This window comes from Mus pahari, chromosome 23, assembly GCF_900095145.1.
Source record: "Mus pahari chromosome 23, PAHARI_EIJ_v1.1, whole genome shotgun sequence".
NCBI lineage: Eukaryota > Metazoa > Chordata > Mammalia > Rodentia > Muridae > Mus > Mus pahari.
In genome coordinates, this window is record NC_034612.1 from 17763075 (window position 1) to 17783983 (window position 20909).

General features: G+C 47.9%; 1 protein-coding gene across 2 annotated transcripts in view; it reads left to right on the forward strand.

Annotated features, from left to right (window-relative positions):
• Glt1d1 (glycosyltransferase 1 domain containing 1) overlaps window positions 1-12525 on the forward strand; it is a 73581-nt gene extending 61056 nt beyond the window's left edge. Inside the window, exons 12-13 of one of the 2 annotated variants that reach the window (XM_029533656.1) lie at window positions 10374-10580; window positions 12366-12525. In XM_029533656.1, the coding sequence (XP_029389516.1) occupies window positions 10374-10535 (162 nt within the window). In that variant the 3' untranslated portion in view covers window positions 10536-10580; window positions 12366-12525. Of the gene's footprint in view, window positions 1-10373; window positions 11434-12365 lie in introns of those variants that run through there. The other variant, XM_021187139.2, reaches the window with a different exon arrangement.
• Window positions 12526-20909: the final 8384 nt, after the last annotated feature.

Here is a 20909-nt window from a genome sequence, read left to right on the forward strand (position 1 = left end):
TCTGAGACAGGGTTTCCCTGTGTAGCCCTGGCTTTCCTGGAATTCACTTTGTAGACCAGGTTGGCTTCACACTCAAAGATCCTCCTACCTCTGCCTCCCAAGGGCTGAGATTAAAGGTGTGAGCCATCTCTGTACAGCCAGCTTATGTTTAAAATACACACCACACACACACACACACACACACACACACACACACACACACAGAGTCTATGTAGCCCAGGCTGTCTTCAAACTCACTATATAGCCAAGCATGACCTTGAATGTCCGATCCTCCTGTCCACCCCATCCCGTCTCCCTGGTGCAGAGATGATAGATGGCCACCAACACACTGAGCGTGTGAGGTCCCGAGGTGGTGACTTAGGCCAACCATGCAATCCGTCTGCTGAGCCACATCCCCTTGTCGAGGCTTACGCCTTTCTTAAAGACATCTTTTTCTTTGAGCAGGGATGGCTTTGATAGTGTTGGGGGAAAGCAAGATACTCTGGCAAGTGCCATTCTCAAGCTCGTGTCCTACCTGGGAGGTGGCGGTGTTCAGGGGTCTTATTCCCACGTGAAATCCACAGTGGCGTGTAGGCACACTCGGTTGTATGCTGTTCCTTCATCCAGAAGATGGAGGTAAGGCTCTTCCTTTTGGAAGAAGCAGATGCCGTGCCAATCGCTTTGAAGAAGATTTTGAATCATTGGATCTAGAGAGATTTCGCATTTAAATTTAGGGCCAGCAAGATTGCTCAATAGTAAAGGCACTGAGTACTGAGCCTAGAGATTTGAGTATTAGCCCCTGGGACCTAAATGGTGGGAGGAGAGGACAGATTTCTGTAAGTTGCCCTCTGACTTCTATATGTTTAAAAAAAAAAAAAGAAGTGCAACCTCCCCACCCCCTCCCCACCCCCGAGAAGTTAGTTACACGGTCACTGAGCATCTACTTTCCTATCCCTGTGCATTTGGATGCTCACCGGCCCCCAGCGGAATAGACCAGGACTGTGGTGTTGGACAGAGTGGCCTTGGCTGGGTTTCTCAGAAGAGTCCAGCCCAGGCTGACTGTGTGGTGTACAGGCACCATGCAGAGTTAGCTCTCTGAGTCCTGACCGTCACATTACCGTGAGGGGATTGAGAGAGGGGGGTCTGCGCTCCTTGGTCTGACGTCCTGCAAGGTCCAGCCCAGGTGAGGAATGCCAAAATGGCTACATACGCACATGCAGACATATACTTAATGCAAATATGTCCCACTCCCCCCCACACACTTTTTTTGTTTGTTTGTTTGTTTTGTTTTTGTTTTTGAGACAGGGTCTCTCTGTATAGCCCTGGCTGTCCTGGAACTCACTTTGTAGACCAGGTTGGCCTTGAACCCAGAAATCCGCCTGCCTCTGCCTCCCAAGTGCTGGGATTAAAGGCGTGTGCCACCACTGCCCAGCTCCACACACATGTTGATAGGTGCTCTCACCTCTTTCTGTCTCTGTGACGCTGTCCCCCTCCCTTCCTTCCTCTATTTCTTCATCCTCCCCTCTTCCCTCCCTCCTTCCCTTCTCCCTCCCTTCCTTCCTCCCTTCTGCTCTCCTTTCAGGAGGAATTCTGGTACTTTCTCACCTAACACCTCCCTCTCCCCACATACAAAGTGAAGTCTCTCAACCTTTAGCCATCCTGGTTTATCAGGAGAAGCGACATTTCCTGACTGAGGCCCACAGCTGCCCCATGCTGGAGACAGATGGCAGAGTCTGGCAGAAGCGAAGCCCCTAGTGACCCATGGAACCTGGGCTTGATGAATGTGGCTGGATGGAAAGGGCCACCAGATGGGGCTCATGCCTCAGGAAACATGGAAGCTGCACCTAGGGTGAGCTCCGGCCTGGACCTCAGCATCTCCTGGGCTTGGTGTAGGCCTGGGTACCAAGGCATTGAGGGCAACGTCAGGAGGATCCTGCTTGTCAAGAATTCTCCCAAAACACGAGGAGAAGAAGGTGCATGGTTTCTTTAGTGACTTCCATGCTGTCCCTACCATCTTCTGCACGGTCACCTGTCGACTCGCAAACTTGCCTCTTTATTGCTGAAGAGGCAAAGATGAGTTAGGGATGGGCCTGCAACCTGGGGAAGGAGCCAGTGTGACCCAGAGGGACAGAAAGGGAAGGGTTCTCTTTCCTTCCTTCCCTTATTCTTTCAGTACCCTATACTTACATCTACCTGTACCCTATGAGGGTCTAACCAATCCCACTGCAGGATCCTTTTCCAAGCACAGAGATGTGTGGATAGCTTTGGTAGGTGTAGGTGTAGGTGTAGGTGTAGGGCAGATCTAATGGCATCCCTGCCCCTGGCTGAATCAGAGCAGAACAGTACTGTTCCGTGAGAGTTCCCAGTAAAGAAGGTGATGACTGGTCAGACCCTGGAAGTCATCAGGTGTCCCTTAGAGGACACCCTTGGGCTGTCACTGGAAGGGTAATGCTGGAGGAGAAGGAAGGGGCTGCAAGCAGGTTCAGTCACCTGCCTGGTGCCTCTGCTTGTGTTTCCTACTGTCCCCATGTACTGTGCGTTCTGTCTCCATGACAGAGCCAAACCCAGTGTCTATTGTGTCCCATCTCTGTCAGGCAGCACCTGATCCTGATAGGGCTATTTATCTCAGCAGCCACTTCCATCGTAGTGCCTTTCCTGGCCCCGAGCAAAGGAATCTGTTTGAAATAGTGGAGATTAGTCACACGTCTGAGAACCCCTCTGTGCTTTCCATTTTATGTAGGGAGTGATATACATGCTAGGCTATGCTACCCGCCTTCCCACCCCCGCATCGCACCCACCATGCCCTCCTCTGCCCAGACCCACTGGTTGTGGCCCACAGGGGCTGGTCTCTTTGCAGAATGGCAGTCTCACACTAACTCCTCTGCTGGAGAGCTTTCCTTGGCCCAGGGAACAGTTGGCTTCCCACCATAGCACCAACTCTGCAGTTTTCCTTTCTTCTTTTAATCATCTGTGAAGGAGCCAGCTGCCTCCTCATCCTCCCGAGCTCCTGGAGGCCAGGGCTGGAAGATGAGGAGAGCCGTGGAATGCTGTCTGCTGGGCAGGACGTGGTCGTGGTACCCACAACTGCTATATGCCTTAGTTACGTTCCTTGTTGCTGTGATAAAAACACCACAGCCAACTCAACTTACAGAAAAAAGTGGTTAATTGTTTATACAGTTCTAAAGGCTTAGTTAATGTCCATAATGGTGTAGATAGCACAGCACACGGGGCAAAAGCGGGAAGCTGAGAGCCCACATCCTTGGCTGCAATCACAAAGCAGAGGGCACATTAAAAGTGGCTGTAGAGTCCCCATTCATCTCAAAGCTGGCCTCCCAGTAGTCTGCTTTCTCAAGCAAGGCTGTACCACCTAAACCTCCCCAAACAGCGCCACCAACTCGGGACCAAGTGTTCAGACGTCTAAGACAATGCCGGGGGCATGTCTCATTCAAGCCACCACTCTCAGTTTACCTGCATAAGACCTGTACAAGATCAAGCCACACAACAATCCAGCCCAGAGGGGAGGGACTCCAAGGGATGCAGCCCTGGCTGAGGAGCTATTGGCAGTTGATGGCTGTGGGGGGGGGGAGAGTAATGCCTTCTTGGGAGTGTGTGGTTATTGGTAGGATGCTCACAACCCAGTGGATGATCCTAAATTATGTGCTACTTATTAGTGAGGGTTTTCTTTTTCTTTTTCAAGAGGTAGATGAAGCTGAGATGTGTTGAGGGACTGGGGGAGGGAGTATATAGGATTGAGATACTTTGTATACATAAAGAAGATTTTCGGGTTGGTGAGATGGCTCAGTGGTTAAGAGCACGGACTGCTCTTCCAAAGGTCCTGAGTTCAAATCCCAGCAACCACATGGTGGCTCACAACCATCTGTAACAAAAATCTGATGCCCTCTTCTGGAGTGTCTGAAGACAGCTACAGTGTACTTACATATAATAAATAAATAAATCTTAAAAAAAAAAAAAAGATTTTCAAAGAATCAATTTTAAATGTTTCTTTCTTTCTTTCTTTCTTTCTTTCTTTCTTTCTTTCTTTCTTTCTTTCTTTCTTTCTTTAAGAAATGATATAGTCTCCACCAAAAGAGAGAATGACAGGGGAAGAGAGTAACCTCTAGGAACAGTTCCTCCCTCCCTTCCTTCCTTCCTTCCTTCCTTCCTTCCTTCCTTCCTTCCTTTTTTCTTTCTTTTAGATTGATTGATTTATTTTATGTATGTGAGTACACTGTAGCTGTACAGATGGTTGTGAGCCTTCGTGTGGTTGTTGGGAATTGAATTTTAGGACCTCTTCTCGCTCTGGTCAACCCTGCTCACTCCGGTCGGCACTGTTTACTCAGTCCTGGACCAAAGATTTATTTATTATTATACATAAGAACACTGTAGCTGTCTTCAGACACACCATAAGAGGGTGTCAGATCTCATTACGGATGGTTGTGAGCCACTATATGGTTGCTGGGATTTGAACTCAGGACCTTCGGAAGAGCAGTCAGTGCTCTCACCTGCTGAACCATCTCGCTAGCTAGAACAGTTCCTTTCTTGTCTGAAGACAAACAATGTTAGTTTGTATCACTTAAAAAAACAAACAACTTTTTGCAGGTATCTGAGCAAGGCTTTGCACACCTGCAACCCCAGAGGTAGCTTTGGTCTCCTACCTTTCCATTTTGTTTAGTTGGCTGTATCCTTTGTGTTTCTGAGTGACTTACTGAGTATGCAACCCACCCCTCACTGGCTACTCACTGGGGGGTGGGAGACTCATGGTTTTCCTAAGGTTGACTTATAAGCATCCACACTCATTCATGTCTGAGCTCTCTGAAGACCTGTGTTTCTTTGCATGGTTTTTATTCTCATTGTCTTAAGTGTGTGTACCTTCTCTGCCTTTTACTGATCTCCGTCAGTGGCTTTCAAGGGGGGCATCTCTGATCCTAGAGAAAGCCCTTCCCTCAAGGCCACTTGACTTGCTTAAGTCAGTACTCTGGCCTGCTCTGCGGTGACAGCTCTGTGGAACCTGGGATTGCTCCAGGTTGGCTGACTGCAAATCAACCTCTGTCCCCATTTAGCCGTGTGCACTCCACAGATATTTCCCCAAAACCTTTACTCCATAGTTCTTTGGTCTGTCTGGTGTGGTGGTCCGTGGTAGGTTAGAGCTATGCAGACTGACATACACACATAGCCTGGGCTCGTGTGAGGCCATGGCGTATGGACCAGTCACAGACATCATAGCTCCTGACCCTTGCCATGATCCCTCATTGTTGCCATGGCTCCTGACCTCTGCCAGCTTCTGCTGGGGTCGTAAGTCTCAGGTTTTCTCTGTGCGTGAGTCAAGGGAATGGGTTGGGCTCATCCCACCGCACCATAGTCAGTATGAACAAATAGGGTCATCCATGGGAGTCTTTTCCTCAGACCACATTACATTAAAATGTGGTTCTGTCATCTGAGAGGAAGAAAAAAAGTAACTTCTGGGCTACAGCCCTGGGTATTCATGGCTGAGTCCCATGTGGGCACTTCTGCTGGTCCAGCTGAAGCCAGCCGCTCACCCAGGGAGCCCAGTGATGGTTGTGCTATAGCTGAGCGGGCGCTAAGTCGTCCAGAATGGCCTTCCTCTTGCAGTGGCCTGACAATCCCATCCTTGACGTCTCATCCTCAGTGAGGTTGCCCCAAGCAAGTTTCTGTGTCATTTTCCAAGGTGACTTGGAGAGAGAAAAGCAAAAAAAAAAAAAAAAAAAAAAAAAAAATAGAGTTTACTTCTAAAATGTACTAAAGTGTCCTTNGTTGCCCCAAGCAAGTTTCTGTGTCATTTTCCAAAACCCTGTCTTGAAAAACCAAAAAAAAAAAAAAAAAAAAAAAAAAAATCCTAGAGTTTACTTCTAAAATGTACTAAAGTGTCCTTCTTCAAAGCTTTGCCTGCAAGTGGAAACCACCACACGGACACACCACATTGAGGGAAGTAAGGCCACCTGTCTACCTGCAGTCACAGGGTATGGGGAGTGGGCCTCAACTCCAACAGGAGCGACAAAGCAAAGACCCTTCTATAAGGGGATGGGGAACTTTATAGATAGTCCTTGACCAGGAACAGATAGGTGGCAAATGGCTTAGCCACTTACAGGGACACTATCCAGGCTCAGTAGATAGTCACTGCAGGCAAAATTTTCTTTCTTTTCTTTTTTCTTTTCTTTTCTTTTCTTTTCTTTTCTTTCTTTCTTTCTTTCTTTCTTTCTTTCTTTCTTTCTTTCTTTCTTCTTTCTCTCTTTTTCTTCCTCCTTCACTCCCTCCCTTCCCCCCTCTCCTTTCTTCCTTCCTTCTTCTTTCCTTTCTTTTTTATTGGGGGGGAGGTCTGGTTATTTCTCTTCTTTCCTTCCCCCTCTTTCCCATTGCCCATTCATTAAGCCAGCCATAAGGTACATCTGATATCTAGCTTCGGTCTTTCTTGCTTCAAACCCTCTTTTCTAAGACTTCACTGCTAAGAAAATAAATAAATAAATAAATAAGTTGGGTGCTTTATCAGAACCTATCCACCATCGCTCAGGATTTTGTTCTAAAATTATCCTGAGTCCTGTAGTGACAGTAAGCAAGAGCCCTGACTTCAGCCCAGTCCTTCACACCAGATAAATCACAGATATGGCTGGCGTTGTAAAGTAATATTCCCAAGTGCTAAGCCCGTTGAATAATTTTAATATGAATGCTGTTCTGCCATGTGGTAGGAATAAATATGTTATGTTTTTTTCTTTTATGGTGAAAAGAACACCAGCTTACTAGAAAATGTGTACATAATACATAAAAATAAAATCCCACCCACATAAATGTTGCTATTTATATTGCCAGCCATAAAAGGCGTTCAACATTTAATTAACAATAATTTTGAGGATAAGTGGATGTTCCCTCTGGACGGGAAAATGCTTTGTGTTAATCTCAGGCACTGTCTCCTGGCTGGAATTTACTCGACCTGAAGTGGAGTAAGGTTACAATAGTAATTAAGTATGTATGAGTTTCTGCACGAGAGTCTTGTGCGCGCGCGCGCGCGTGTGCATGCAGGTGGTGGAGTGCCTGTGGAGGGCAGAGGACAACATCAGCTGCTGCTCCCCTTGTTTGTCGGTTTGGTTATGACAGGGTCTCTCACACGCTTGGAATTCACAAGGAAGCTAGGCCGGCCTGCCAGTGAGCCCCAGGGATATCCTCCCGTCTCTGCCTCCCTGGTGCTGAGAGACTACGTGTGTGTGTGTGTGTGTGTGTGTGTGTGTGTGTGTGTGTGTGTGGTCACATAGAAGTTCTTTCTAGTGGGTGCTGGGGATGGAAACTCAGGTCCTCCTGTTTGCAAGGCCAGCACTTTCCTGACTGTGCCCCTGCCCCAGATTCTACAGCAACTGCCAGCCACTGCTCTGGCTGACAGTTGAGTCCCATCTGCAAGCCTCTTTGTCCCCCTCAGGAAGGGGAGTTTGAGAACTTAAACCCAGACGTCCTGGCTCAGCATTCCTTGCAAGCGTAGTAAATAATGAATGCTCCTCTCTCTCCCTAAACAAGCTTTGATATCAGAATACATCTTAATTTTTCTAATTAGGAGAGGCTTTGAAATTAAGTACTGGTCAGCAGGAGGCTCCCGATGCATCAATTAATAATGCACACGTGGTCTGAAGGGAAGCTACAGGAGCCAAGGCAAGAAAACAAAACCCAGGACCTTCTCATGCTCCCGGCATGTGACCTGAGGGGGGCGACCTGAGGGGGCGGGGTGGCCTTTGTTCACTCAGAGAGAGAGGGCTAGGCCGGCTCCACCAGAGGCTTCAAATTGGCAGTTAAGGAGACTAGGCCTAAATCTCTTTCTAAGAACTAGGCAATTCCAGGCAGGTCCAGGCCTCAGAAGCTGCCCTGCCACCTGGCCTGAGGCAAGGTCAATGGAGTCAGCAGCAGGTTTCCAGACCTCCTCAGCTACCCCCCTCCCCAACCCCGCCTAATGGTTCTGGAATGCCTGGAGACACAGTAAGATAAAGTGCATCTACCCCGGATTCCTCAGCAACAGTTTCCAGGCCCCCCATCCTGGTAACAGTTCTGGACCCCTGAATTCCCTAATGTGCTTTAAATCAGGCCTGCCAGCTCACTTGGTTGTCTCTCTCTCTCTCTCTCTGTCTTGGTAAACAGAGACTCCAGCACACTAGACTTCTGCAGAATAAAACACTCTTTGTGTCTACATACTATTTGGGTCCAGGGTATATCATTCTACCGCGGATCATGGACCCTTACAACAGCTGGTCAGTGTGAGCTCAGAGGCGGTAACTAGCATGTCGGAAATCACACAGCAGAGAGAAAGGTGCAGAATTGGAACCCAGAATTGGCCCTGGGTCCCAGAACTTCCTTCTGCATCAGGCACTGCTTGTGCTGTAACGAGCTTCTCTGACCTCAGTATGAGAGCCGAGCGTCTCTAGCTGTGACCATAAAAGAGGGAAGAAATCGTGACTCTTGGGTCACTGCGAAGAAAGTGATTATTGATATTAACTATAATATTAATGTTATATTTATATATCATACATAATACTGAATATTTTATATTAAATATAATATTAATTCATATATTATTTGTAATATTAGTTATATATAACATGTTTTGTTATGACATTTTCATACATATTTAATGTGTTTGGACCATTCTCCCTGATTACCCCTCTCTCGTCCCCCCCTTGCTCATTCTCTTCCCATCGAGTCCCTCGTGTCACTGTCTGTCTCTGTCTCTCTCTGTCTCTCTCTCCTGCCCCTCCCCCACCTGCTCCTCCTCCATGTGACTTGGTTATTTTCACGAGTACAGACTCTTTACTGGTGGCTACACTGCTGATGAAACCATCTTTCTTACCCTTCAGCTTTCGTTGCTGAACATCATAACCCCCCTCCCCCCCCAAAAAAAAACCAACTTGGGGAAGAAAGGATTCCTTTGGCTTCTAGATCCTGATCCCTAATTGATAGGTTTTTCTCCCTTGAAGAAATAAGTCAATCCAGCTGAATTAAAAGCCAAAAGGGGAGGCAGGTTTATTATGGAATGGGCTCCTGGGTGAGTTCACCAGTCCCAGGGGATGAGAGCAGGGGTGAGGTCACTGGCAGACTGGGGGGAGGGGAGAGGCAGGTTGTCCTTGGCATACTATGGTGTGCAAGTTTCTTATAGACTGTAAGGGAGAGAGAATGATGTGTCTGTCACATGCTGGGTTTGGGTGGGGATGGGGGGGTGGGGGTGGGGATGTTGCCTGCTGGTGACTTCAGATGAAGGCGGTTGGGACAGCTGTCAGGAATGCAGGACTGGGTTTTTTTGTCACCTTTTCTGTTCCCAGGCTTTCCAAGTGGGCAGGGTTGGAGAGAGAGGGAGGAATAAAACTTGTTGGGCCAAGCCGGGGACTCCCAACCAAACACAAGTCCATCCTCAGGGAAGCCAAGAACTCAAACAGGGAGGGAACCTGGGGGTGAGAACTGAAGCAGAGACTGTTTACAAAAGCTGCTTACAGGTTTGCTCGCCATGGCTTGCTCAGCCTGCTTTCTTAGAATACTCAGGACCACCTGCCCAGGGGCGGCACCATCAGTGGGCTGGGCCATCTCACATAAGGTATTATTGTTGCTGTTGTTATTATCATCATCATTAGTGTTGTTATCATCATAAAATGCTTCATAAACTCGCCCTCAGGCCAATGGAGGCATTTTTCTCAACTGAGGGTCACCTGAAAAGACATCAAGTTGATACAGATCTAATCTGTATCCCCTATCAACCAGGAACCAGTTACAGATCGTCAGGAAGGGGTAAGCCACTCCCCAGTCTGTGACAGAATAGCAGTGGTTCCAGTCTGATGCCGGTGAACCGCAGCGGCGGCGTTCCACAACCCTGTATCCCTTCCTCCAGCCCTTACCATCCTAACACCCCCCCCCCGTGGTGTTCCCTGAGCCTGGAGGGTGTGGTGAACACATCCCACTTAAGGCTGAGTCACTCATTTCTTCACTTCGACCACGTGCAAGTCTCTGCGTAACCACCGCCTACTGCAGAAATAGGCCAAGAGACGGTGATTCTCGTTGGACTAGGGAAGGCTGGGGAGGAGCCTGACTGACAGCTCCAGGGTTTCCAGTGGACATTCTTGGCAGGTGTTTATGGGCACAGATCTGTGGGGATGAGCGTTTGTGTGTGTGCGCGTGCTACTTGAAGGTACAGGTCACTGCAAAGCTACAACGAGAATGGTGTGAATACATGGCTGTGGGCATAGGGCACCCTCTAGCATCTTTACCCACTGAACCATCTTGCCACCTGACATATATGGTGTTTCTTAATCCCAGTGCTTGTGTTACTCTGATCCCGCTCCCCCAAAGTGATTTTTCTCCAGGGTTCCCCCTTGCACCCATCACGCACGTGTGTTTCTCATCCACTTCCTGTCTTTCAGGAGTTCATTCAGTTGGCAAAGAGACTGGTTAGCGATCCCGCACTGGAGAAGGAAATCGTGACCAACGGAAGGGAATACGTGAGGACGCATCATTCCTGGCAGGTGGAGAGAGACACCTACCAGCGCCTCATCAGGAAGCTGGAGATGAACTTGGAGGATTAAATGATGGAAGTCCGTGCTCACCACATCTGTCCAAACAATCATCAGGTGCTCAGCTCTGGGCAGACGCCAAGAGATGGGACCCAGTCCTGGACCACTGGAATCCTAGAGTCCCTAGGAACACATCCACCACCACCCCCTCCCCAAGTCTTCTCTTGTTTGGCAGACAGTTCTGTGCTTACAGCTCAGTTCTGGGTGGACTTATAGCTCACTTCTGAAAGTGCTTGTGGCTCAGTTCCAGAGGTGCTTACAGATCAGTCCTCAGTGCTCAGTGGGCTTGTAGGCTCACTGCTGAAAGTGCTTATGGCTCAGTCCCAGATGGGTTTGCAGCTCAGTGCAGGAGATGGAGGTGCATCTCAGGGGCCTTTGGGGGAGTGTTCCAAGGACTGCTTTTACAATGTATGGAGGCTTATTGATAAGCAACAAAAACCAAAAAGGCCAGGATTGCCAATGGAGTGGAGCTGGCAGCGTTTTTTGATATGATATTGATCTATAAGCCATCACCAGGCATGGGGTTGGAGGGGGTTGGTGGGAGGCAGGCCGTGGCTGCCATGCTAATAAGCTCTGAAGAGGTTGTGAATGCATCATGTTGTGTCACTTCTCACGAGTGCACCTGAGAGCCAAGCTTGCTGCTTTCCAAAAGAGGCTCCGCCCATCTGTATGACATCACAGGGACCCTGGACGATGATTGGATGGTCCCTAAGATGGAGGCTGGAGCCTTGAATTCAATGTGGGCGGTCTTTCCTCTTAGAGCTAAGGAATTGAGAACAAGTGTTGATTGAGTCACAAGACTCTAGACAATGGTGGGACCCAAGACTGTGACAAGAGGTCACTGGGGTAGGAGAAGTCAGCTTGGGTGGTGGCGGTCTTTCGATGGGATCTCCCTACAACAGTGCTCCGCTGCAGCTTGGAGGAGGAGGAGGAGGAGGAGGAGGAGGAGGAGGAAGAGAGAAAAACCCGCAGCCAATAGCCACACATGTGTGGAAAGTATCAGGCTGTGGAGGGAACGGAGGAGGAGTCAGAACCCATATCATACTTGTTCCAACTCAGAAGGCACATCTGGACCTTTTGCTTTTCTTAGCAGCAGCAAGCATCTCCTTTTAAGAGAAGCAGGCTGGAAGGAAGCAAGCTTTGTAAGTCAGAACTTCAGGGATGAAATCAGAGCCAGATTCGATAGAGGATGTAATTCTCGGCTTTCTATTCTGTACCTCAGATCCAGCACCAGTCACTTTCACGTAGGCTCCAGTGGAGGCAGCATCAATCCCGCACTGCTTGAGCTTCAAGCATTTGCTGGCGCACTGAGAGAAATGTGTCCATTTCCTTGGCCCTCAGCCTGAGCTGGGGGGGGGGGGTGTCTTACCTCTCAGGGCACAAGAAGGCTGTTTGTGGGGTGGGGAGAATCACGAGACCTGAATCGCCATAGCAGCTCCTCTGAGCCCAGAGTTCGAACCCACCTCAGGAGAGGTGTGTAGAGGTCAGGTGTTGTGGTTGTTTACAAAAGCAGGATGCTCTGGAATGCCTGCCTCTCCTTTGCCCGGGGATGACATCACTGCCTGACCACTGTGCCAGCATCACTAAGCTACATCTGCTAATGCCCTTTGGGGAAGGAAGGGTTCTTTAACTAATAAAGCACGTTACCATCAGCCATATATCTATTTTTTAAAGCTGCTGTTTATTTATCCCTGAAGCACCTCTTGTGGGGAGCAGCCCCACCCCCCACCCCCCACCCCCACCACGGTCCCTAAGAAAACAAATACAGTACTCGAATTTCTGATCAGGGGGGTTGGACATGAACTTATACTGAAGTGTAACAGCTTTCCCTTTCTGTACCAGACACTTTAGGACCATAAAAGAGGAGCGGTTTCTGCAGACTCAACAGTTTGGAGGTCCTAGCCTATACCTGGTCGGTTCTGTTTGCTATCCAACCCCAGGACAAGGGACTGAGGTGCCTATTTTACATACCGAAGCAGACCTGGCCTCTGGGTTCTCCCAGCATCCCTCAGTCCCTACCTGGCATATCCTGCCACCCCCCTCCCCCCCCCAAACTCTGAACTTTCCAGCCCAGGGGCTGGGCTGCCCTTCCCCCTAGAGGCTCCTCCCTATAATCGAGACAGTTTTGGTCTCTCTCCTCTCTCTGTCCATGCATGTGCATCACCTTCTCTCTTTTGCTCTCTTTCTCCTGCCCCCTCCTCCCCTCCTCCTTTTCCCATTGCAACTTCCCTGGCCTTGAGATCCTTGGGGCCAGAGAACTCGCCCACCAGAGAGCAGCTTCCCAATAAACCTGCCTTTAATATAATCTAATCTGGCTTGAATTGGCTCATTTCACCGGCGGCGGAGAAATAACCTATCAGGTACTATTGCTCCGAGTCTGGGCAAAGAAGCGTTTCGACAGGACTGATTGGCAGAGTAAAAACTACGCCCTTCACGACTGGGAAATGAAAAGTGAACAAGGAGTGCAGATAATGACCTAAAGACCATATAGTAGGCTCTGTCTCTTTAAGATTCTGCCTCCTCAGAGGGGCACATTGCAGCTGAGCCTGTTGGGTAGATGGCTGCAGGCCTCTATGTGGGGGACACCTCCACATGGGCCCAGAAGGGAGGTTTGCAAATGTTTGAACACTGAAGTATCTCGCCTTTGACAGAAACGCTCAGAGTTGCTGCATGGCCTCCCTGGAAGGGCTCCTTGTGACTGAATTTGTCTCCCTTCTCATTTATCCACAGCTCCCTAGCAGCTAGGTTTGAGGGAAGGGGGACACACGTCTCTGCCTATTTTGTGCTAATGTGGCCAAACACGGCAGACCAGTTAATGCACAAGGCACAGAAATGAACGGCTTAGTGGGTCTGAGGCTCCACAGTTGCAGCCTGCAAGAGCCTGAGTGCTCACTGTCCCATGACGGAAAAGCAGAGCTGAGCCGGAGACACACAGAAAACAATATATGACGGGAGTTAAACTAACGCTTTTGTAAGCAACCCACATGTGAGAGGACCCCTTTTCCCCAGGACTGGCATCAACCTCCTCTTAAGGGGTGGCCCAAGTGCTTCTCCATTGGCCCCACCTCCCATCACCACTGAGAACTGGGATTCCAACAGGTGGCTGGGTACAGTGGACAACAACTGTAATTCCAGCACTTGGAGGAGGTGGGAGGAGAGGGTGAGATGGAAGGGTGGTGTCAGGAGTTCAAGGTCAAACTTGACTACATAGGAAGGTTCTGTGCCAGCCTGGATATATGAGTCTTTCTCTAAAAGCACCCCCCCCCCATCCCATTCTGCAAAATATTCAGTGAACACCTTGGAAACACCTCCACTCTTCCTCTCCATCTTTAAATCACCAGTCAGTCCCATTCTTACATCCCTTTAGAGCAGTGATCTAACCTTCTTACTGCTGTGACCCTTAATATAGTTCTTGTCTTGGTGACCCCCCCCCGACCATAAAATTATTTCCATTGCTATTTCATACCTGTAATTTTGCGACTGTTAGAAATCGTAATGTAAACATCTGATACACAGAATATCTGATATGCTAACCCTATGAAAGAATCATTCAACCCCCAAAGGGGATCAAGACCCTCAGATTGAGAACCACTGTGTTCGAGCATCAGTGGTCCCAAGAGGGACCAAAGTACTGGGAAAGTTCTCTATCCAATGGCGGTCACTCAAGACAGTAGTCCCCAACCTTGCCTGAGCTCAAACAATTTATGCACTTAACTGGTTTCCCAGATAGGTGCTTTAGACGCTCAGAGAGAAATCAGCCTGAGCTTAAAGATCCACAGAACAGCTGAGATGACCGCTGCCAACCCACACAGTCCGTCTGAACAGGACACAGGCTGTGTTTTCAGATGGGGGTCTTGCTATATGGTCCTGGCTGGGCTAGAACTTGCTATGTAGACCAGGTAGCCCTTGAACGCAGAGATCTGCTTGCAGGCACTACCACGTCCAGCAAAGGGCCAGGATCTTTTGCAGACTTTATTTATTATTATTGTTGTGTGTGTGATGTGTGGATGTGTTGAGTGTGGGCAGACACACCACTGCGTGCGTCTGGAGGTCAGAGGATGACTTTCAGGAGTCGGTTCTGGGGATTGAACTCATGTCGGCAGGCTTGCATGGGAAGCACTTTTACCTGCTGAGTGATGTCCACTGGCCCAGAGACCAGTGTCTTATGGAAAGTGGGGTGATTCTGAGAAAAGCTGGGCTGCGATTGTGTGGGTCTCCAATTGATGAGAGGCTAAGTCTCTTACATGGAACAAACTTAGTTGGTGTGGCTATAGTTAAAACCACGAAAACAGAATCAAGAAATACTTCACACAAACAGGTAAACAAGGAATAACCATGCGACCAGACCACAGGATGCTCTCTAGAGTGCTTCTGCTTGGGCACACCCAGCAGGGCCTGCCTCTTGCTAGCCTTACCAGCTTCTCACAGCCCCTCATACCTGCTCTCTCTCTCTAGTCACCATGATAGAATCCTTAACAGAAGCCACCAATGGGAGAGTTCCTTTGGCTCATGCTGCCAGGGTGTTCAGTCCACCATGGAAGCTAGGTGTTTCTGTCTGTGGCAGTAGGGGCTTTAGCCTTGCTTGTTCCCACTTTGGGTGATTAGAGAGCTGGTGTGGGAAAGCTAAGCCAGACCATTATCCCCAGAGGCATATTTCCAGTGGCCTGCAGCATTGGCCATGACTCCAACCCTAAGGTTTCACAGCCTCTCCAGAAAGTGCCATCAGCTGGGTTGTCTACCACACAAATCAATGTGGATGGCTCTCAGTCAACTGTAATACCCCTCCCCACCTCCATTTTGTCAAGTCCAGCACTCCTGACTCCTGACATCTGCGATTCTGCTTTATAGTCCAAACAATTCACTATTTCATTTATTTAGATTTCTTTGCATTTGGGTGCCTATGTGTGAACCTGCATGGGTCAATGTGCATTCAGAAGCCTGCAGAGGCTATTAGAGGACATCAGAGTCCTTGGAGCAGGAGTTACAGGTGACTGTGAGCTGTCTGATATAGGTGCAGGGAACTGAATCCCAGTCTTCTGCAAGAGCACTTAAGTGCTCTTAACTGCTGAGCTATCTATCCAGCCCCTGTGGTAGTATTTAAAATGTTTTAAACATTTTAAACACTCACCAGAGGGACCAACTTAACAGGGGTATGACAGAAGACTCTGGGGGCATTGTGTTTGACACCAGAAAAAAAACCTAGGGGATGGGGAGATGGTTCAGTATGTAAGAACACTTGCTAAGTGAGCATAAGGCTCTGAGTTTAAATCCAAGTACCTATGTAAATAGCCAGGTGTGACCACTGTTGTGTGACTTTTCCTAGAAAACAAATTACTCAACCCAGATAGGGAGCTAATGTACAAATTTCAACTTGGTGAATCAGTGAGTTTGTTGGGATTTCTTAGAGGAGTGTGGGTGGGGAGCTACTTAGGAGCATAGACCACTTTCTACAAAGGTCAGCCTGGGTATAAACAGCTTAAGAGGTCAGACTTTCCTCTTCCTCAGCTGTCTTACCTACTTGTATAACCTTAGAGGAGAACCTTTGTGGCTTTGTTCAGTTTTAGGATCTTCTTGAGACTTGTGAGTTGTTTACTTCTTGAGTTTTAAGAACCTCCCTCTAGGATGGAATGTTTCAACTCAGGAAATTGCTATTTAACTACCAGATATGTCTGTAAACACAGTGATCTGGGAAGCCTAGACTGGGGGGTAATTTAGGCAGGCTACCACACTAGCTTCAGGCTCCCAGAGAGACACTGTTTCCAAGAAATCATGCAGCTGCTGGAAAGATGGCTCAGGGGTAAAGAGCACTGACTGGTCTTCTATTGGTCCTGGGTTTTGTTTCCAGCACACACACAGGTACACATAACACACACACACACACACACACACACACACACACACACAGGCGGGGGGAAGAGAGAGAATCTCAAAATGAGGAGTGGTTTTAAACAATAGAGAAAATAGTTCTATTTCAAGTAACAAGACTCTCTGGGAGGATTCAATCTCCTATGGGATGGGCGACCCACACTTCTTCCATCTTGTTCTTTCTCCCCCTCATCAAGGTGGCCATTACTAGCTTGGCATGTAAGGAGGGTGCCTGTGCTCTGCCATTTATGCCTGAATTCCAGGTGAGAACAAACACATCTATTCTCATTTTTCAAGATCACTCTTACTTCGAGTTGTATCGCATAGCCACATATAGCTGCAAGGGAAGCTGAGAAATACAAATTCTTGGGTCCAGTGGAAATTTTGGAACCTCAAACTGAGGAAGAGAAAGGGTGTTGCATGCCTAAGGTGGCCCTGTTGTGGTAGCAGCCATTGAGATACATAGAACTGAGATCCTGGTTGTGGCTACAGGCAGTCTGCTTTGCCTAATACCTTTGAATGCCAAGAATAGCATTTCTCTGGACTTTAATTTAGCCTTTAAGGTCACAGCTCACCTTTTCTCCATCAGATGCTCATTTGTAGTTAAAGCTCTCCACCGGCTCTTTGTATTGATCAGCACTTCAAACTTTGCCGTTCCTAAATTAAGAACTCTGTGTAAGAAAAAATGTGACTTTTTGTGGCCTGAAATGCCCCTTTGCTTCAAGTGAAGCACAGCCCCGGGAAAGAGCAAACTCAGATATATTGATTATACATGGACACACACTCCCTCTGAAGGTCCTTATGGCAGTCCAGAACAAGCCAGTATTTTGTTGTATGTATTGGAGGGTTTTGGCACATTGAGATCTTTTCCAAAGAGATCTAGCAACCAGTGCTCACTAAAGTTACTCTTATACATTAAAAAATGAGGTTCATGACTCTGGGAAGATAGTTCGGCCCTTAAAATCACCAGCTGCTCTTGCAGATGACCAAACTTTGATTCCCAGCACCCACATGGGATGCTCACAGCTGTCTGTAACTATAGTCCCAGGATCTGACATATTTTGACCTCCTAGGGCACAGGCATACATGCAGGCAAAACACCCAGACACATAATATAAAATAAATCTAAACAACTTGTTTAAATGAGTGTATGGGGAGATGGCATGGTATTTAAGATCATGTCATGCTCTTACGAAGGGGCTGAGTTTAGTTCCCAACACCTCTTTCTGACAGTTTACAATCACTTTTAACTTCACCTTCAGGGGATCTTATATTCTCTTCTGGCCTCTGTGACACACACACACACACACACACACACACACACACACACACACACACACATGGGGGTGGGGTAGGTAAGTTGTATGGTATAAGGATCATAGCCTGTTGACAATATCATGGCAGGGATTCTTATCAATGAGTGTTAAAGACAAGACTAGGATTCCTCTCTAGACAGACCTCATAGGCTATCTTACCATTTATCTGTGCAAACATCTGTTTACATCTGGGTGCAGCATAATACACCACTATTGACTTGGGTACTTTCTGCATATGTATAAACCTCATACCTGTGGAAAATTGACACTCACAAGTTTTCTGCAGTGGAGAGCTGAGACAGGCAGCACCCATTCTGATATCAGAGCCAATTTCTATCTTTTAAATTATTTTTATTTCTCTGTATGTGTGTGAGTATGTGCATTGCCTGTTGAGATCAGAAGAAGGTGTCAGATTCCCCGGAGCTGGGGTTCCCGGTGGTTGGGTATGCCAGAGTGGGTGCTGGGAACCCAGCTCAGGCCTTTTGAGAAAGTAGCACGCATTCTTTTTTTTTTTTTTTTTTTTTTTTGGTTTTTCGAGACAGGATTTCTCTGTGTAGCTCTGGCTGTCCTGGAACTCACTTTGTAGACCAGGCTGGCCTTGAACTCAGAAATCCGCCTGCCTCTGGCTGCCTCCCAAGTGCTGGGAGTGCCACCACGCCCAGCAGAGTAGCGCACATTCTTAATCACTGAGTGGAGCTGTCTTCTCCAGGCAGGCCCCAGAGTCAAGTTCTGGACTGGGGATTTCAGAAGCTTTGGAATGTCAGTAGAAAGTTGCTGTTCTGAACACCGAAGGCTGAATCCCAAAGTAGGGTTTTGGGGGAAGAAAGGTTTTGGCCTTCAGTGCAAGGTCTGAATGTGTCTCAGAAACAGTCTGGAAGGCCTGAGGCGTATCCGTGTTTTAATTGTCAGACAGGAGATAAGAGAAACCGAGAGTGTGAGTGTGTGTGTGTGTGTGTGTTACAAGTCAGAAAGAGGGTATTCTATTTCTCACATGAAAAGGTGGCTGGAGAAATTCACTCACATGGACTACATGCGAATTGTCCTTGCTCGAGGTAATTTAAAAACAAACCTGACAAGTTTGTAAATGGAGGGTTGGGGTGGGGAAACCTTTCTGAATTTTTCATTAGGGAAAAGTTCCCAGCCAAAGCAGGTTCTTGCCCCGACATGCAGGATGCCCCGAGGCAGGATGCCATGGTCCTGCCCTCTGCACACATGCAGGCTGTGCACAATACGGTCTGTGGACCTGTTGGCTCACTGCCACGCTGCGGGGATTCGTCCCGCCCACTACCCCCAATCCAAAGGGTGAATAATATGTCACGCATAAACTCCCAAATGCTGGGGCTGGAGAGACGGCTCAGCGGTTAAGAATGTGTACTACTCTTGCAGAGGAGCCTTGTTTGGGTCCCAGCATCCACATGAGGTGGTACATAGCCTTCTCTAACTCCAGCTCCGGAGTCCCTGGCGTCCTCTAGTGGCCTCCGGGGGCACCTGTACTCACGCACACACAGAGAGATGCATAAATTAAAAACAAAACAAAATGAAACAAATCTTTAAGCTTTCCAAGTGTTATCAACATTGTTATATAAGTGAGGTCACTGGAGGTTTTATCTCACAGGTGAACGAGGAAGCCGGTGGCAGACGCACCAAATTTAAATACAGGTCCAAGACACGAATGTCCCCGGCATTGTCACTCTTCTATTGCTGTGGAGACACCAACTTATATAGGAAGAGGTCACTGGGGTTGGTAGGTTTCGAGGGTTAGAGTCCATGGGCCAGCATGCCAGCATCCAGACAGACATGGTGCTGGAGCAGTAGCTGAGAGCTCACAGGGCCAGGCATGGTGTGTGTGTGTGTGTGTGTGTGTGTGTGTTGTACAAACCTTTAATCCCAGGACTCAAGAGGCAGAGACAGAATAACTTTGTCTCTCCACAATGAGTTCTAGGACAGCTGGGCCTAACATAGTATAAAGATTCTGAGACCTATCTCAAACAAACAAACAAACAAACAAACACACCAAATCTGGCAGTTCCTATAAGTCTCATGTCTTGGTTCCACACAACACCACCATTTTTATCTTTAAAATAATTTATCTTTGTTGCTTTACCAGTTTGGGCTGGGTTGTGGTGAGAGAGGCTAGCTAGCGGGTTATGCTCAACCTCTGGGCTGCACCGAGATATATAAAGGATGGATATCAGTGCGGTAGATCACAAAAAAAAATCACAAAGTTACTTAAAATATTTTAAGATTTTTTTCCCCCCCTGTGACTTGAGTATGAGGTTCTTGGGTATGATTTTTTTATAGATGCCAATGTTATGTGGAAGTGTCAAAGGTTGGACACACCTGGCGGTAACTCAGCCGGGACAAGCTAGACCGTGCTAGTTGTGAAGTGCGCTAGCACGACCCAGACAGGTCACAGGTGACCGCTCGCCACTTGAGTTCATCAAGCATGGAGCTCGGGGAAGCACACCAGGTCTCTAGGCTCTGTGACAGCCAGCAATTCAGCCACCTCTTACACCTTTCTCAGCCTTGGTTAGGCTTTTGTGCCCAAGGCCACACATGGTTTGAGACTTTGCGACAATGAGTTTTCGGTTACTGGCAAAGAATGCTATTTGCACATGGATGCCAAATATCTATTTTCTTTCTTTCTTTCTTTCTTTCTTTCTTTCTTTCTTTCTTTCTTTCTTTCTTTCTTTCTTTTTTTTTTTTGAGACAGGGTTTCTCTGTGTAGCCCAGGCTGTCCTGGAACTCAGAAATCTGCCTGCCTCTGCCTCCCGAGTGCTGGGATTAAAGGCATGTGCCACCACGCCCGGCTAACTATCTATTTTTTGCTTCTTGTTTTTCAACCAAGTGTGGCTTTACTCAGGGAGGCAATCTGCCTAAGTGACAATACAGTGTATCTCCAGTCTGAGTATGTGGGGTGTGACCTAGAGGTTCCGAATAGAATCATCTAGAACGACACGATGAGAGACAGGAGCCCCTCTGTCTTGCCGTGCAGAATTCAGGTGGGATGGCTGGTATAGTCCAGCAGCCATCTTGCAGACATTAGGGCAGAGAGAGGTGACGGGTGGGTGTTTTCACAGACAGGCGATTTAGCGGTGCATTTCCGCGGCTGCTATAGCCTTTCTGTTTCCAAGGAAAATAAATCTGTTCTCACGCATTTTTTTTTTTTTTTTTTTTTTTTTAGCCCTTTGTCACGGATACATTT